The sequence below is a fragment of the Taudactylus pleione genome, unplaced genomic scaffold (assembly GCF_031769625.1).
Source record: "Taudactylus pleione unplaced genomic scaffold, aTauple2 ptg002142l, whole genome shotgun sequence".
In the NCBI taxonomy this organism is placed as follows: domain Eukaryota; kingdom Metazoa; phylum Chordata; class Amphibia; order Anura; family Myobatrachidae; genus Taudactylus; species Taudactylus pleione.
Genome location: NW_028286536.1, coordinates 1 through 16,346, shown reverse-complemented (window position 1 = coordinate 16,346; position 16,346 = coordinate 1). Strand labels below are relative to the sequence as shown.

The 16,346-nt window shown below is 49.2% G+C and overlaps 1 protein-coding gene across 1 annotated transcript in view; it reads left to right on the top strand.

Moving 5' to 3' along the window:
- Positions 1-12,701, top strand: part of LOC148435659 (ATP-binding cassette sub-family C member 9-like) — a gene marked incomplete at its 3' end in the record, with an annotated part of 96,732 nt that extends 84,031 nt beyond the window's left edge. Inside the window, exons 22-31 of the mRNA XM_088465681.1 lie at positions 397-477; positions 1,364-1,501; positions 2,240-2,365; positions 2,819-2,912; positions 6,237-6,472; positions 8,064-8,227; positions 11,281-11,350; positions 11,471-11,628; positions 11,889-11,981; positions 12,599-12,701. Of these exons, the coding sequence (XP_088321807.1) occupies positions 397-477; positions 1,364-1,501; positions 2,240-2,365; positions 2,819-2,912; positions 6,237-6,472; positions 8,064-8,227; positions 11,281-11,350; positions 11,471-11,628; positions 11,889-11,981; positions 12,599-12,701 (1,263 nt within the window). The remainder of the gene's footprint in view (positions 1-396; positions 478-1,363; positions 1,502-2,239; positions 2,366-2,818; positions 2,913-6,236; positions 6,473-8,063; positions 8,228-11,280; positions 11,351-11,470; positions 11,629-11,888; positions 11,982-12,598) is intronic.
- Between the last annotated feature and the right edge of the window lie 3,645 nt (positions 12,702-16,346).

Sequence of the window (16,346 nt, the reverse complement as noted above, 5' to 3'; positions counted from 1 at the left end):
TCATATTTACCAAGCGAGCGGTCACTCATGGCACATCACAGAGACGGGCGCCCATTCAGAGCCCCTGTCCCTGCGGGTGCTCTTTCATACATCGCGGTGCTATGATCGTATCCTGTAATGCGATCACGGGCGCTAATATCACACCAAGATCACACTAAATATGTGATCACTGATAAATAGGTCCCATGGAGAGAGGTAAAGTACCAACCAATCAGCTCCTAACTGTCATGTTAAAGGCCGTGTTTGAAAAAATGACCGTTACGGAGCTGATTGGTTAGTACTTTAGCTCTCTGCAGGGCTTAGTACATCTCCCTCTGTGCGTGTATGTGGGGCTCAGTCACATCATCACGCTTATGTTGTTCTATGTGTCTCATCCCTGTGTTCTGTATCTATCAGGGGATTAATTTAAGTGGCGGACAGAGGCAGCGGATATGCGTGGCGCGAGCCCTCTATCAGAACACCAGGATTGTATTCCTGGTAAGACAGTTTATTTGAGTAATATTGTATTATTATTATTATTATTACTATTATTACTATTATTATTATTATTATTACTATTATTACTATTATTACTATTATTATTATTATTTTTACTATTATTACTATTATTATTATTATTACTATTATTACTATTATTATTACTATTATTACTATTATTACTATTATTATTATTATTATTATTATTATTATTATTACTATTATTACTATTATTATTATTATTACTATTATTATTATTATTATTATTACTATTATTACTATTATTATTATTATTATTACTATTATTACTATTATTATTATTATTACTATTATTACTATTATTATTATTATTATTACTATTATTATTACTATTATTATTATTATTATTACTTTATTTATTATGTGTTAACCTATGAAATGAAATTCAAAAACTACACTTTGTAATTCTTACATACAGTAAATAAAAGTTTCACATAATTTATAGAAATGAGCCTATTGTGTAATAATGTATCATTTCCATATCACTGTGCCATTCATTACCTATGGGTGTAAGACCTCTACACTGCTAACCACTGTGCCACACTATATATCATGCTGACCACTGTGCACCCCGTGTACTTATATATAATTCTAACCACTGTGCCAACTATATATAATGCTGACCACTGTGCACCCCGTGTACATATATATAATTCTAACCACTGTGCCAACTATATATAATGCTGACCACTGTGCCACCCTATATATAATGCTGACCACTGTGCAAATATTAAATAAAGCATGCAAACATCCCAGGATCCCGCAGATCCCGATCCCAGGATTGGCCTCCCTATATGATACTAACCACTGTGCCACCTATCTGCACCTGAATAAGTTGTCTTTGCAGGACGATCCCTTCTCGGCGCTGGACATACATCTGAGTGATCACCTGATGCAGGAAGGGATCCTGAAGTTCCTGGAAGAGAACAAAAGGACGGTCGTCCTGGTGACGCATAAGCTGCAATATCTGCCGCACGCTGACTGGGTAATAAGGGGACACTTTACACTGATGTCAGAGACATGTACAGCTCATCAGCCGGGCATCTGCTCTGGACCTGGCAGACAGTCAGCGGGGTGGGTACTGCCACTGTCAGCAGAATATTTCTCTCTGCCAGGGTATGGAAAGTCCAGTCTCCCGCCAAGTTAGTGCCACCCCTTCACTTTACTAAACTTCTTCATATTTCACCTAAATACTGCTCGGGTTAGTACTTATTGCGTCATTAAATCACGTGTGAATCTCCGAGCTCGCACTTTACTTATAGTGGGACCAGGACAAGGAAGCAAATGACAAAATAGGCAGCGTGCCCCTTCCCCAAATCATCAACCAGCCTTAGCACTAGACAGCCCAGGCTCGTTTCCATTACAAGAGACCAGAATGTAGGGTAAGTCAGCCCCAGGCTGGTCAGTGCGTGGCCGGTTCCTGACCGGGGGTTCTTGAAAGGCATCTCCTCCCCCTCTTCAGAAGTCACCAGCTTGTCAGTGTGACTAAGTCACCTGTGCTCAAGCATGGATATCCTTAAAACATGGACTGTAATGGTGGAGTTTGAGAACCTCTGCCGTATGTGATAACCCGCAGAGAACAGTGGACTTGGGGAAATTCTGCTTATTATCTGGGCGCGTAGAATAAACTATTTATTTCATGTTATATAGACAGTTTTCTGTGAAATGAGTACAGCAATAATCCGTCCTGTGTGCTGACAAGAGGCGCTGGGTGTGATTTCAGATCATTGCCATGAAAGACGGCTTCGTCCTGAGAGAGGGGACGCTGAAGGATATCCAGAATAATGATAACGAACTCTACGAGCACTGGAAAACTTTGATGAATCGTCAAGACCAGGAGTTAGAGAAGGTAATGTCCAGGCGGCCTGCCCCGCAGTACAATAATTCCTATTACTTGGTGACTATGCCCATATCTCACTGAGGGGCAGATGTACTAAGCGCTGAAGAGTGGAGAGTGATTAACTACCAACCTATCAGCTCCTAACTGTCATTTTTCAAACACAGCCTCTAACATGGTAGTTAGGAGCTGATTGGTTGGTAGTTTATCACTCTCCAATTTATCACTTTCCAGAGCTTAGTACATCTCCCCCTCAAAGTATTACAGGAGAACATGGGCCTAATATGGCGGTAATCTAATCCAGCGACTCTTTTTATGGTCTTATGGTGACGTGTTTATAGATGAATCTCCCCGCAGAACGCTAGGTGTCACTAACCAGTCTCACCGCTGCCCCCTGAGATCTCAGGGTTTATACTGAATATTGGTAATTGTTCCTTAGACTCAGACAATGTGACTCCCCCACAGGACACAGAAGCTGACCAGGCCACGATGGAGAGAAAGACCCTGCGACGCGCCATGTACTCCCGAGAGGCCAAGTCTCACATTGAGGAGGAAGAAGGTACAATGTCCGCATTTTGGGGTCTTAGTGGAGGACAATTCCACACGTTCATGTAATGAACATAAGTTGTGATGGGTCTAACGAGCATCCATGAGGAGATGTCAGAGAGACAGCTGGAGGGGGCCAGGGGAGGAGATCTGGGGTCATCAGTGCAGGGACTGGAGGAGTTCTCCGGGGCAGGGGGTGTAGAGTATAAGGAGCATTGGGCCTTGTCTGGAGACTGGTAGAGGGAGAGGACAGGAGGAGCTGGAGGGAGAAACGGTGGAAGATGAGGGAAGGGCACAGGACAGAAACACAGCACTAAGGCCAATGGAGGGAATGGGACGCACTGATCAACAGGGACAAAAGCTACAGAGAGATCCCGGGAATGGGCATAGAGCAGTGACCCTTACACACACCAGGACTAAGATTACTGGGGACCGTAGGGGCACAGTCTCGATGGAATGAAAGGGACAGAGAAAAGGATAGAAACCTGGTGATAGATGGGAGGAGAGACATCCGGTCATGGTCAGAGAGACAGACGTAGTCCGAGAGACAGACGGGGTCAACAGCTATTGGTCTGATTCATAGACGCTATAGCGCCTGTGCTAAAATGTGCAAAGCCGCAGGGCGCCCACTGCTGCGTCGGATACCCTGTGTGACCATCGGGCATCTGGATAACCCTCAGGTTACCCAGAATTTCCAATGAAATCACATTGCCGGGGCCAGTGAAAGATGCAGCCACTAGCTTTGGCACGCCCAGATAATGGGGCCGACATGCTGCCATTTTTGTGGAGTACTGCCCATCGCCGCCCACAAACGCCAGCAGCATGCCAATCATCCCATCCCCAGACCTGCACATGCTCAATGCGGCTCCTCCGTATATTTGCATAAACATCGATTCACCGTAAATCACCAACAGATTCCAGAGCTTAGTGAAGAGCAAACAACACACAGAACAAATCTGACATCGCTATTCTGTGCTTCTAGGACCCTCTGTTCTTCTCACTATCTATTTATCACTTCATACATATCTCCAGTCTTTGCGATGGCTCCGGACAGAGAGACTTCTGGGTTTAACGGCCATAAGTCCCTCTGACATCCTTCTACACCTGCGCAGACGGCCGTGGGGGGGAGATGGGAGTGATCCGATCATGTCCCTCTCAGGAGACGTGTTCCGAAATGAAGTCCTAGGCTTCTATTGGGTAACGCCACCTGAAGATGGGACAAAGCACTTAGGGCCTGGTTCAGAGCCGGACGCTCTTTGAGAGTGCTCGCTCTGAATCAGGGCGTTCCTGTTTTTTTTAAAGACGGCCTCCTGGCCACTCGCTAAGCTGTGGGTGACCACCCACAGCTTTAGCGAGCGGCCAGATGATGGTCGCAATGGACACAATGTGATAGGGTCTCGTTCCCGCAAGCCCCAGTGAGGTTTCGGCTCTAACAGAGCCAGAAGCTCACCCACTGGCATCATTCATGAAGTCAGTGGGGCCTTCGGGAAAGCCTCCGTTTGGCCAGCCACCCCCCCTGCCCACCTCCAAAACGGGGCAAGCTATCAATCACAATCAACAGCTGACCCGCTTTGGTGCGAGACCTGTAGCGACAAAGCGCTCGTCGCTGGCCAGGTCTCGTGCAAGCCGAAGCCGGCTCCGGCATGCGCATACGCAGTGGGGGACCATCGACCCGCTTGTGAGTGATGTGCGCTCACGAGCAGGTTTGAATCAGGCCCTTAGTACCGTACATATGGGGCACGCTGAAACACAACCAGAAAATTGCATTTACAGGGGTTTTACCGTATTTTCCCTTTTAGTACTTCCTCACATCATGTCACTGCCCCTGTCACATTTATTTTTATTTATTACCAGTTATTTATATAGCGCACACATATTCCGCAGCGCTTTACAGAGAATATTCGGCCAGTCACCTCCATCCCTGCCCCAGTGGAGCTTACAATCTATATTCCCTACCACATGCGCACACACACACATACACACACTAGGGGTAATTTTGTTAGGAGCCAATTAACCTACCAGTATATTTTTGGAGTGTGGGAGGAAACCGGAGTGCTCGGAGGAAACCCACGCAAGCACAGGGAGAATATACAAACTCCACACAGTTAGGGCCGTAGTGGGTGTCGAACCAACGACCTCAGTGCTGTGAGGCAGTAATGCTACCATTACACTGTCACATGCAGCCCTGTCCTCACTAACACATCACTCATCTCCTGATATACTCTGTGCTGCTGGGGACCTTGCTTCTCCCACTATATAACTCAGTCTGCGGCTTTCTGCTGCCTCCATTCCCCTCCTCATATCATGTCACTGCCCCTGTCACATGCAGCCCTGTACTCACTAACACATCACTCATCTCCTGATATACTCTGTGCTGCTGGGGACCCTGTTCCTTCCACTATATAACTCTCAGTCTGCGGCTTCCTGCTGCCTTCGTTCCCCTCCTCACATCATGTCACTGCCCCTGTCACATGCAGCACTGTCCTCACTGACACATCACTCATCTCCTGATATACTCTGTGCTGCTGGGGACCCTGTTCCTCCCACTATATAACTCTCAGTCTGTGGATTCTTGCTGCCTCCATTCCCCTCCTCACATCATGTCACTGCCCCTGTCACATGCAGCCCTGTCCTCACTAACACATCACTCATCTCCTGATATGCTCTGTGCTGCTGGGGACCCTGCTCCTCCCACTATATAACTCTCAGTCTGTGGCTTCCTGCTGCCTCCATTCCCCTCCTCACATAATGTCACTGCCCCTGTCACATGCAGCCCCGTCCTCACTAACACATCACTCATCTCCTGATATACTCTGTGCTGCTGGCGTCCATGCTCCTCCCACTATATAACTCTCAGTCTGTGACTTCCTGCTGCCTCCATTCCCCTCCTCACATCATGTCACTTCCCCTGTCACATGCAGCCCTGTCCTCACTAACACATCACTCACCTCCTGATATACTCTGTGCTGCTGTGGACCCTGCTCCTCCCACTATATAACTCTCAGTCTGTGGCTTCCTGCTGCCTCCATTCCCCTCCTCACATCATGTCACTGCCCCCTGTCACATGCAGCCCTGTCCTCACTAACACATCACTCATCTCCTGATATACTCTGTGCTGCTGGGGTCCATGCTGTCACAGTATACATGTTAATAAGCAGGAGATTAGATAGAGTCCTGTATAAGGTGCTCAGACACTAGTGACAGACAGCCTAGATATGAGACTGCTTGCTGTAACGCTCATGTTGGTGACATCAGGGGGTAAGCAGAGCCCGTACCCCGTCCCCATCCGGCAGAGGCTGCGTTCTCTCTGGTCACTGTCTGTGCTCTCCTCTCACAGAGGAAGAAGAGGAGGAAGACGAGGAAGACAATATGTCTACGGCCATGCGGCTGAGGACCAAGATGCCGTGGAGAACGTGCTGGAGATACCTCACCTCAGGGGGATTCTTCCTGCTCTTCCTGATGGTCTTCTCCAAACTCCTGAAACATTCCGTCATTGTGGCCATTGACTACTGGCTGGTTCACTGGACCTCGAAGTCCCAAAACTTCAGCAGAGGCTCCTCCTCTAACTATACGGTAATGTACCTCCTGGCACCTATAGAACCTCTCCTCAAAACTTCAGCAGAGGCTCCTCGCCTTACTATACGGTAATGTACCTCCTGGCGCCTATAGAACCTCTCCTCAAAACTTCAGCAGAGGCTCCTCGCCTAACTATACGGTAATGTACCTCCTGGCGCCTATAGAACCTCTCCTCAAAACTTCAGCAGAGGCTCCTCGCCTAACTATACGGTAATGTACCTCCTGGCGCCTATAGAACCTCTCCTCTGGGTCAGCAGAGGCTCCTCGCCTAACTATACGGTAATGTACCTCCTGGCGCCTATAGAACCTCTCCTCTGGGTCAGCACTCAGCACATGACTTTATATGTCTGTAAATATGGGTTATTCCTCACGGCTTATTATTCCGTATTAATATTAATGTGTTGCCCGTAATGTTTTATCTGTAACGCTAAAAGGAAACGGCGGCATCGGTAATATGCAAATGCTAGCTTCAGCCATTCGCTCGTGTACTGGCAGCGCCGCAGAGTGTAACCCTGACACGCCCACTTTCAATGTCTGTGCACACTGCCAAACTCGACAAAGGGCCACGATTTGCAGGTCATCGAGGAAGGGGCGGGACTAAAATTATTTGGTCGCATAATTTAAGCCCCATCCCCTACTTGTCGACTGACAATTCCCGGTAATTATCTCCCCATCCAGGATGCAGGAGATGCTCCCACTCTTCCGAGGGTGTGGGGGACTGTCCGAAAAATCAGGCGTCTCCCGCAACTTCCGGGAGAGTAGATAAGTATGTCCTGGGCCCTTCCAAATCTAATCTCTCTGCACATTGTAAATCTGCCCCACCTGCGGCGCATAATAATATAAAAACATATAAAGACATATGATACAGGGATATTCAACTAGCAACTATATGGACCACCCATAATGTACACACTATCTCATCTCAAAAGACAGAGGGGTCTATTTACTAAGCAGTGTTAGGAGACAGAGTGAAAAGTGATAAGAAAGTGATAAGGTGCCAGCCAATCACCTCCCAACTGTCATTTTTCAAACACAGCCTGTGAGATGACAGTTGGGAGCTGATTGGCTGGTACCTTATCACTTTTCACTCTGTCCCCTAGCGATCTGTTTAAAGAAATCCGAGGAGTGCCGCCCGCCTTGCTGTTACTTTTTGGAGGTCACTGCTTCCCCGAGGGCACCCAGGTATCTGTGTTTTCTTCATTGGAGTGCCGGTCAATATTTGGATTATATATATATATATATACTCGGTTCCGTTCGTTTTTTTTTCCCGAATCTTATTGGGTTTCAGCTGTCACGAGTTTTGGATAGCCAATAAGATTCGGTAAAAAAGACCGAACGGAGCCGAGTAGAACCGAGCCTGCACATCCCTAATATATATATATATATATATATATATATATAGATATCCATCAACGTAACTCACTAGGCTGCCTTTCTCCCTCCATAATATTGTGAGATCCTTGTTATTGCTACAGATGATGTTACGCTGTATAAATCCTGCTTACAGCACTAACACAGAGTTACACTAACGCCATCATGTATTACTAGCGCCAGGAAAGTGTTATAATGGATAATGTGCTGCATTCAGGATGAACAGTACCAGACGTATTACGTGACGGGGTTCAGTATCCTCAGCGCCGCCGGGATCATTCTGTGCCTCATCACATCGCTCACCGTGGAATGGCTCGGGCTCACGGCGGCCAGGAATCTGCACGATAACTTACTGAAGAAGATTATCCTGGCGCCAATCAGGTATAATGTCCGGAGTTACACAATCGCCATCTAATAATGACTCCGCACCTGCTCAGGGGACCAATCTGGGCCAATGTGTATATCTTATGTTCTCCAATACGAGGCCTAAATTCATAGGGAGAAAAACACCATCTCCGGCGCTAATTAGACTCACACGAGTATATATACAAAGAGAAAATATGTTGTGTCCTTCAGATGAATATATGAATTAATACAGCAGCAGGAGACTGATTATAAGATGTGATTGCTCAAACAACTAGAGAACAGACATGAAGATAGAAGTATCTCTGCTCTTATCCGAATAATATTGTGAGATGGCAGAAAATATCAGTCAGGACCCCAATACTTGTGTCAAATAATATAAATTCCACATATAAAAATATTTTAGAACATCTGTTACATACAGTATAATTGACTTTATATAAAAGACCAGTTAATCAAAACCTTGAATTAATGAGTGTTTCATCGCTGGGTGTTTGCGGACCTCCGAATGTCAATAATGCTCTATATGTTGCATATACTTAGCTCTACATATCCACCACATGAGCCTGAAGTAATGAAAAGTTCCATAATAATTGTTCACGGACATCCTGAGAATAATAATGTTTAGTGGAGATCTTCCTGGTGCTTAATTAAGTCCATAGATTCTGCCCCTCAGACCATAAAGATTAATCAGGTTTGAACAGTCTGTTTATATACACACCGGTGGTATTCACAGTAATATTGATACTTATTAGCACTTTGGCTGGACAAAATGGCGGATAGTTACCCAGTCAGTTGTGCTCACGGTATACTGCACATTAGGGGGGGGGGGTCCTTATGGTTCCTGTGCTCAGGACCTCTGTCCCCCTGGGGAGTGTCTCCAAATTTTCAGCTGATCTGTTGTGGAAATAGGGCCTGATTCAGGGCACAGCGCTTGCAAGCGGCTCGATGTTTGGCCACTGCGCATGCGCCGCGTCCGGTGTGCGCATGTGCAAGCCCCGACGAGCGACTAAACTTCAGTCGCTACGGGGCTCACTACAAGACGGGGCGGCTGTCGATGGTGAGTGACAGCTCGCCCCGTTTTGTAGGCGGGTAGGGGGGGTGGCTGCACAAACGCAGGCGTTCCCTTAGGAACGCCTGGCGTTTGTGGGAGGACTTACTGACATCACTAGTGATGTCAGTAGTGGACTTCCTACTCTATTAGAGCAAGAAGTCCACTCGGGCTTGCGGAAGCTGAGACCGTACCCCAGGGTCTCGTCGCAACTCCGATGGTCGCGATAATCACAAAGATCTCCAGCCCGCTCGCACAAGCTGTGGGTGGACACCCACAGCTTTGCAATCGGCCTGGAGACAAAAAAAAATGCCCACAGACCCTGCGAGCTGCGAGTGGCAGCGAGCGCGTCTGAATCAGGGCCATAGTCAGCACTGGCTCAGATCACTTAATGCCTGCAGGTAATACACAGTGGCTGTCACTCCTATCAGATTATGCCTGCAGGTAACACACAGCGGCTGTCACTCCTATCAGATTATGCCTGCAGGTAATACACAGTGGCTGTCACTCCTATCAGATTATGCCTGCAGGTAACATACAGCGGCTGTCACTCCTATCAGATTATGCCTGCAGGTAACACACAGCGGCTGTCACTCCTATCAGATTATGCCTGCAGGTAACACACAGCAGCTGTCACTCCTATCAGATTATGCCTGCATGTAACACACATCGGCTGTCACTCCTATCAGATTATGCCTGCATGTAACACACAGCGGCTGTCACTCCTATCAGATTATGCCTGCATGTAACACACAGCAGCTGTCACTCCTATCAGATTATGCCTGCATGTAACACACAGCGGCTGTCACTCCTATCAGATTATGCCTGCATGTAACACACAGCGGCTGTCACTCCTATCTGATTATGCCTGCATGTAACACACAGCGGCTGTCACTCCTATCAGATTATGCCTGCATGTAACACACAGCGGCTGTCACTCCTATCAAATTATGCCTGCAGGTAACACACAGTGGCTGTCACTCCTATCAGATTATGCCTGCAGGTAACACATACAGCGGCTGTTACTCCTATCAGATTATGCCTGCATGTAACACACAGCGACTGTCACTCCTATGAGATTATGCCTGCAGGTAACACACAGCGGCTGTCACTCCTATCAGATTATGCCTGCAGTTAACACATACAGCGGCTGTCACTTCTATCAGATTATGCCTGTAGGTAACACAGCGGCTGTCACTCCTATCAGATTATGCCTGCAGGTAACACACAGCGGCTGTCGCTCCTATCAGATTATGCCTGCAGGTAACACACAGCGGCTGTCGCTCCTATCAGATTATGCCTGCATGTAACACACAGCGGCTGTCACTCCTATCAGATTATGCCTGCAGGTAACACACAGCGGCTGTCACTCCTATCAGATTATGCCTGCAGGTAACACACAGCAGCTGTCACTCCTATCAGATTGTGCCTGCAGGTAACACACAGCGGCTGTCACTCCTATCAGATTATGCCTGCAGGTAACACACAGCGGCTGTCCCTCCTTTCAGCAGAAGAGCATACAGAGTCCAGTATATAATCACACTCAGTTTGGAAATCACCGGAGAGGTATGTATAGTTACAATCACGGTGTCCACAAAACGGGGGTTCAGCTCTGACTAGTTTCGCCCCACAATAGGGGGGCATTATCAAAGAATGTAAGAGAGATAAAGCCCCCCTATTGTCAGTACGGCAGGACCCTCCACCCGGCAGCCTCTGGGGAAATGTAAATTCACCACCCCTCAGTCCCCCAGTGTGTACCTGGCGGCTCGGTGGAGCAGCTGCCGGGGAAATCAAAGACGCAAAGGTTGCGATGTTCAGAACATTCAGTCTGATTAATCGATGACCGATATAGTACAAAAATTGATGGTAATCTTAAGTGTTTACATTTGTTTTTTTTTATATATAAAATTTTGTTAGATAAGTATTAAATAGATGTTCTTGACCTAATTCAATAAAAAAATAAAAATAAATTGCCAGTTAAGTGTTTAATCCTCACCCATCCGATCTCTGTATTTCTCAGGTTCTTTGACACAACGCCGCTGGGGTTAATATTAAATCGCTTTTCTGCCGACACGAACATTATTGATCAGGTGAGGAATATTGTACGTGGGATGAGATGTCTATCTCTGGGGGCGGGAGGTACTAGGGTGCTAATCGTTATATTGACGTTAATAACATTGTATCTGTCTGAATTTTCTGTTCCGCTGCAGCACATCCCGTCCACCCTGGAGTCTCTCACCCGCTCTACGCTCCTCTGCCTCTCCGCGATCGGCGTGATCAGCTACGCCAACCCCTACTTCCTGATTGTCCTCTTACCCCTCAGTGTCGCTTTCTACTTCATCCAGAAATACTTCAGAGTCGCTTCCAAGTGAGTATCACATGACAGCGCCAAACACAGAAGCCGTAACAACGACGGGAAAGTTGTAATATGTAACGATGGAATTGCAGCAAGAGCTCAGCGCCACCACTGAGCGGAGGCGGAGGATGAAGGGAATGGCAGCCGTGCTGCTCCTGTCACTTCTTGGCTGCAGCTTGGGAAGTTGGTCGCTAAGACCAGTTGCTATAGGTTACACCACCTGTTTCTATACCCCTGAGTGTGTCTGTATCGGTCTGGCTTGTGCCTTGCAGGGATCTCCAGGAGCTGGATGACAACACTCAGCTGCCGCTACTGTGCCACTTCTCCGAGACAGCCGAAGGCCTCACCACCATCCGTGCGTTCAGGTGCGTCAGATGATGACCGTATAGGACCTATAGGGTAGTAGATATAGTCAGATGATGTATAGGAGCTATAGGGTAGTAGGCATAGTCAGATGATGTATAGGAGCTATAGGGTAGTAGGCATAGTGAGATGACGATGTGTAGGACCTATAGGGCAATAGGCAGAGTCAGATGATGTATAGGAGCTATAGGGCAATAGGCAGAGACAGATGATGTATAGGAGCTATAGGGTAATAGGCATAGTCAGATGATGATGTATAGGAGCTATAGGGTAATAGGCATAGTGAGATGATGACTGTATAGGACCTATAGGGTAGTAGGCACAGATGATTATGTACAGGAAGTATAGGGTAATAGGCATAGACAGATGATGTATAGGACCTATAGGGTAGTAGATATAGTCAGATGATGTATAGGAGCTATAGGATAATAGGCATAATCAGATGATGATGTATAAGACCTATAGGGTAGTAGGTATAGTCAGATGATGACTGTATAGGAGCTACTTATCTCACAGATCCCAGTATGGAGAAGCTGTTATATTGATCTATACATTGATGTAAAATATAAATAGAATTGTGTCCTTGTGGCTGATGTACGTTCTCTCACCTGCTGTACAGACATGAATCCAGGTTCAAGCAGCGGATGCTGGAACTGACTGACACTAACAACCTGGCCTATTTGTTCTTATCCGCTGCCAACCGATGGCTGGAAGTCAGGACGGTAAGACCGGGCTCCCCCCACAGGACAGCAATGTCTGAGGAACAAGGGGTCCATATTACTCCCTACACATACACTCCCTACTGCTGTATCTCTCCACACATCCATCCGTTCTGTCCTCTCCTCACATCCATCCCCTCTGTCCTCTCCTCACATCCATCCCCTCTGTCCTCTCCTCACATCCATCCCTCTGTCCTCTCCTCACATCCATCCCCTCTGTCCTCTCCTAACATCCATCCGCTCTGTCCTCTCCTCACATCCATCCCCTCTGTCCTCTCCTAACATCCATCCGCTCTGTCCTCTCCTCACATCCATCCCCTCTGTCCTCTCCTCACATCCATCCCCTCTGTCCTCTCGACACATCCATCCCGTCTGTCCTCTCTACACATCCATCCCGTCTGTCCTCTCCACGCATCCATCCCCTCTGTTCTCTCCACACATCCATCCCCTCTGTCCTCTCCTCACATCCATCCCCTCTGTCCTCTCCTAACATCCATCCGCTCTGTCCTCTCCTCACATCCATCCCCTCTGTCCTCTCCTCACATCCATCCCCTCTGTCCTCTCAACACATCCATCCCCTCTGTCCTCTGTACATATCCATCCCCTCTGTCCTCTCCTCATATCCATCCCCTCTGTCCTCTCCACACATCCATCCCCTCTGTCCTCTCCTTACATCCATCCCCTCTGTCCTCTCCTCACATCCATCCCCTCTGTCCTCTCCTCACATCCATCCCCTCTGTACTCTCCTCACATCCATCCCCTCTGTCCTCTCCTCACATCCATCCATTCTGTCCTCTCCTCACATCCATCCCCTCTGTCCTCTCCTCACATCCATCCCCTCTGTCCTCTCCACACATCCATCCCCTCTGTCCTCTCCTCACAACCCCTCTATCCTCTCCTCACATCCATCCCCTCTGTCCTCCGCACATCCATCCCCTCTGTCCTCTCCTCATATCCATCCCCTCTGTCCTCTCCTCACATCCATCCCCTCTGTCCTCTCCTCACATCCATCCCCTCTGTCCACTCCTCACCTCCATCCCCTCTGTCCTCTCCTCACATCCATCCCCTCTGTCCTCTCCTCACCTCCATCCCCTCTGTCCTCTCCTCACATCCATCCCCTCTGTCCTCTCCACACATCCATCCCCTCTGTCCTCCCCTCACATCCATCCCCTCTGTCCTCTCCTCACCTCCATCCCCTCTGTCCTCTCCTCACATCCATCCCCTCGGTCCTCTCCTCACATCCATCCCCTCTGTCCTCTCCTCACATCCCCTCTGTCCTCTCCTCACATCCCCTCTGTCCTCTCCTCACATCCATCCCCTCTGTCCTCTCCTCACATCCCATCTGTCCTCTCCTCACATCCATCCCCTCTGTTCTCTCCTCACATCCATCCCCTCTGTCTCTCCTCACATCCATCCGCTCTGTCCTCTCCTCACATCCATCCCCTCTTTCCTCTCCTCACATCCATCCCCTCTGTCCTCTCCTCACATCCCCTCTGTCCTCTCCTCACATCCATCCCCTCTGTCCTCTCCTCACATCCATCCGCTCTGTCCTCTCCTCACATCCATCCCCTCTTTCCTCTCCTCACATCCATCCCCTCTGTCCTCTCCTCACATCCATCCCCTCTGTCCTCTCCTCACATCCATCCCCTCTGTCCTCTCCTCACCTCCATCCCCTCTGTCCTCTCCTCACATCCATCCCCTCTGTCCTCTCCTCACATCCAATCCCTCTGTCCTCTCCACACATACATCCCCTCTGTCCTCTCCTCACATCCATCCCCTCTGTCCTCTCCTCACCTCCATCCCCTCTGTCCTCTCCACACCTCCATCCCCTCTGTCCTCTCCACACATCCATCCCCTCTGTCCTCTCCTCACATCCATCCCCTCTGTCCTCTCCACACATCCATCCCCTCTGTCCTCTCCTCACATCCATCCCCTCTGTCCTCTCCTCACATCCATCCCCTCTGTCCTCTCCTCACATCCATCCCCTCTGTCCTCTCCTCACATCTATCCCCTCTGTCCTCTCCTCACATCCATCCGCTCTGTCCTTCCCTCACATCCGTCCCCTCTGTCCTCTACACACATCCATCCCCTCTGTCCTCTCCTCACATCCATCCCCTCTGTCCTCTCCACACATCCATCCCCTCTGTCCTCTACACACATCCATCCCCTCTGTCCTCTCCTCACATCCATCCCCTCTGTCCTCTCCTCACATCCATCACCTCTGTCCTCTCCTCACATCCATCACCTCTGTCCTCTCCTCACCTCCATCCCCTCTGTCCTCTCCTCACATCCATCCCCTCTGTCCTCTCCTCACATCCCATCTGTCCTCTCCTCACATCCATCCCCTCTGTTCTCTCCTCACATCCATCCCCTCTGTCTCTCCTCACATCCATCCGCTCTGTCCTCTCCTCACATCCATCCCCTCTTTCCTCTCCTCACATCCATCCCCTCTGTCCTCTCCTCACATCCCCTCTGTCCTCTCCTCACATCCATCCCCTCTGTCCTCTCCTCACATCCATCCGCTCTGTCCTCTCCTCACATCCATCCCCTCTTTCCTCTCCTCACATCCATCCCCTCTGTCCTCTCCTCACATCCATCCCCTCTGTCCTCTCCTCACATCCATCCCCTCTGTCCTCTCCTCACCTCCATCCCCTCTGTCCTCTCCTCACATCCATCCCCTCTGTCCTCTCCTCACATCCAATCCCTCTGTCCTCTCCACACATACATCCCCTCTGTCCTCTCCTCACATCCATCCCCTCTGTCCTCTCCTCACCTCCATCCCCTCTGTCCTCTCCACACCTCCATCCCCTCTGTCCTCTCCACACATCCATCCCCTCTGTCCTCTCCTCACATCCATCCCCTCTGTCCTCTCCACACATCCATCCCCTCTGTCCTCTCCTCACATCCATCCCCTCTGTCCTCTCCTCACATCCATCCCCTCTGTCCTCTCCTCACATCCATCCCCTCTGTCCTCTCCTCACATCTATCCCCTCTGTCCTCTCCTCACATCCATCCGCTCTGTCCTTCCCTCACATCCGTCCCCTCTGTCCTCTACACACATCCATCCCCTCTGTCCTCTCCTCACATCCATCCCCTCTGTCCTCTCCACACATCCATCCCCTCTGTCCTCTACACACATCCATCCCCTCTGTCCTCTCCTCACATCCATCCCCTCTGTCCTCTCCTCACATCCATCACCTCTGTCCTCTCCTCACATCCATCACCTCTGTCCTCTCCTCACCTCCATCCCCTCTGTCCTCTCCTCACCTCCATCACCTCCATCCCCTCTGTCCTCTCCTCACATCCATCCCCTCTGTCCTCTCCACACATCCATCCCCTCTGTCCTCTACACACATCCATCCGCTCTGTCCTCTCCTCACATCCATCCCCTCTGTCCTCTCCTCACCTCCATCCCCTCTGTCCTCTCCTCCATCCGCTCTATCCTCTCCTCACCTCCATCCCCTCTGTCCTCTCCTCACCTCCATCCCCTCTGTCCTCTCCTCACATCCCCTCTGTCCTCTCCTCGCATCCATCCCCTCTGTCCTCTCCTCACCGCCATCCCCTCTGTCCTCTCCTCACATCCATCCCCTCTGTCCTCTCCACACATCCATCCCCTCTGTCCTCTACACACATCCATCCGCTCTGTCC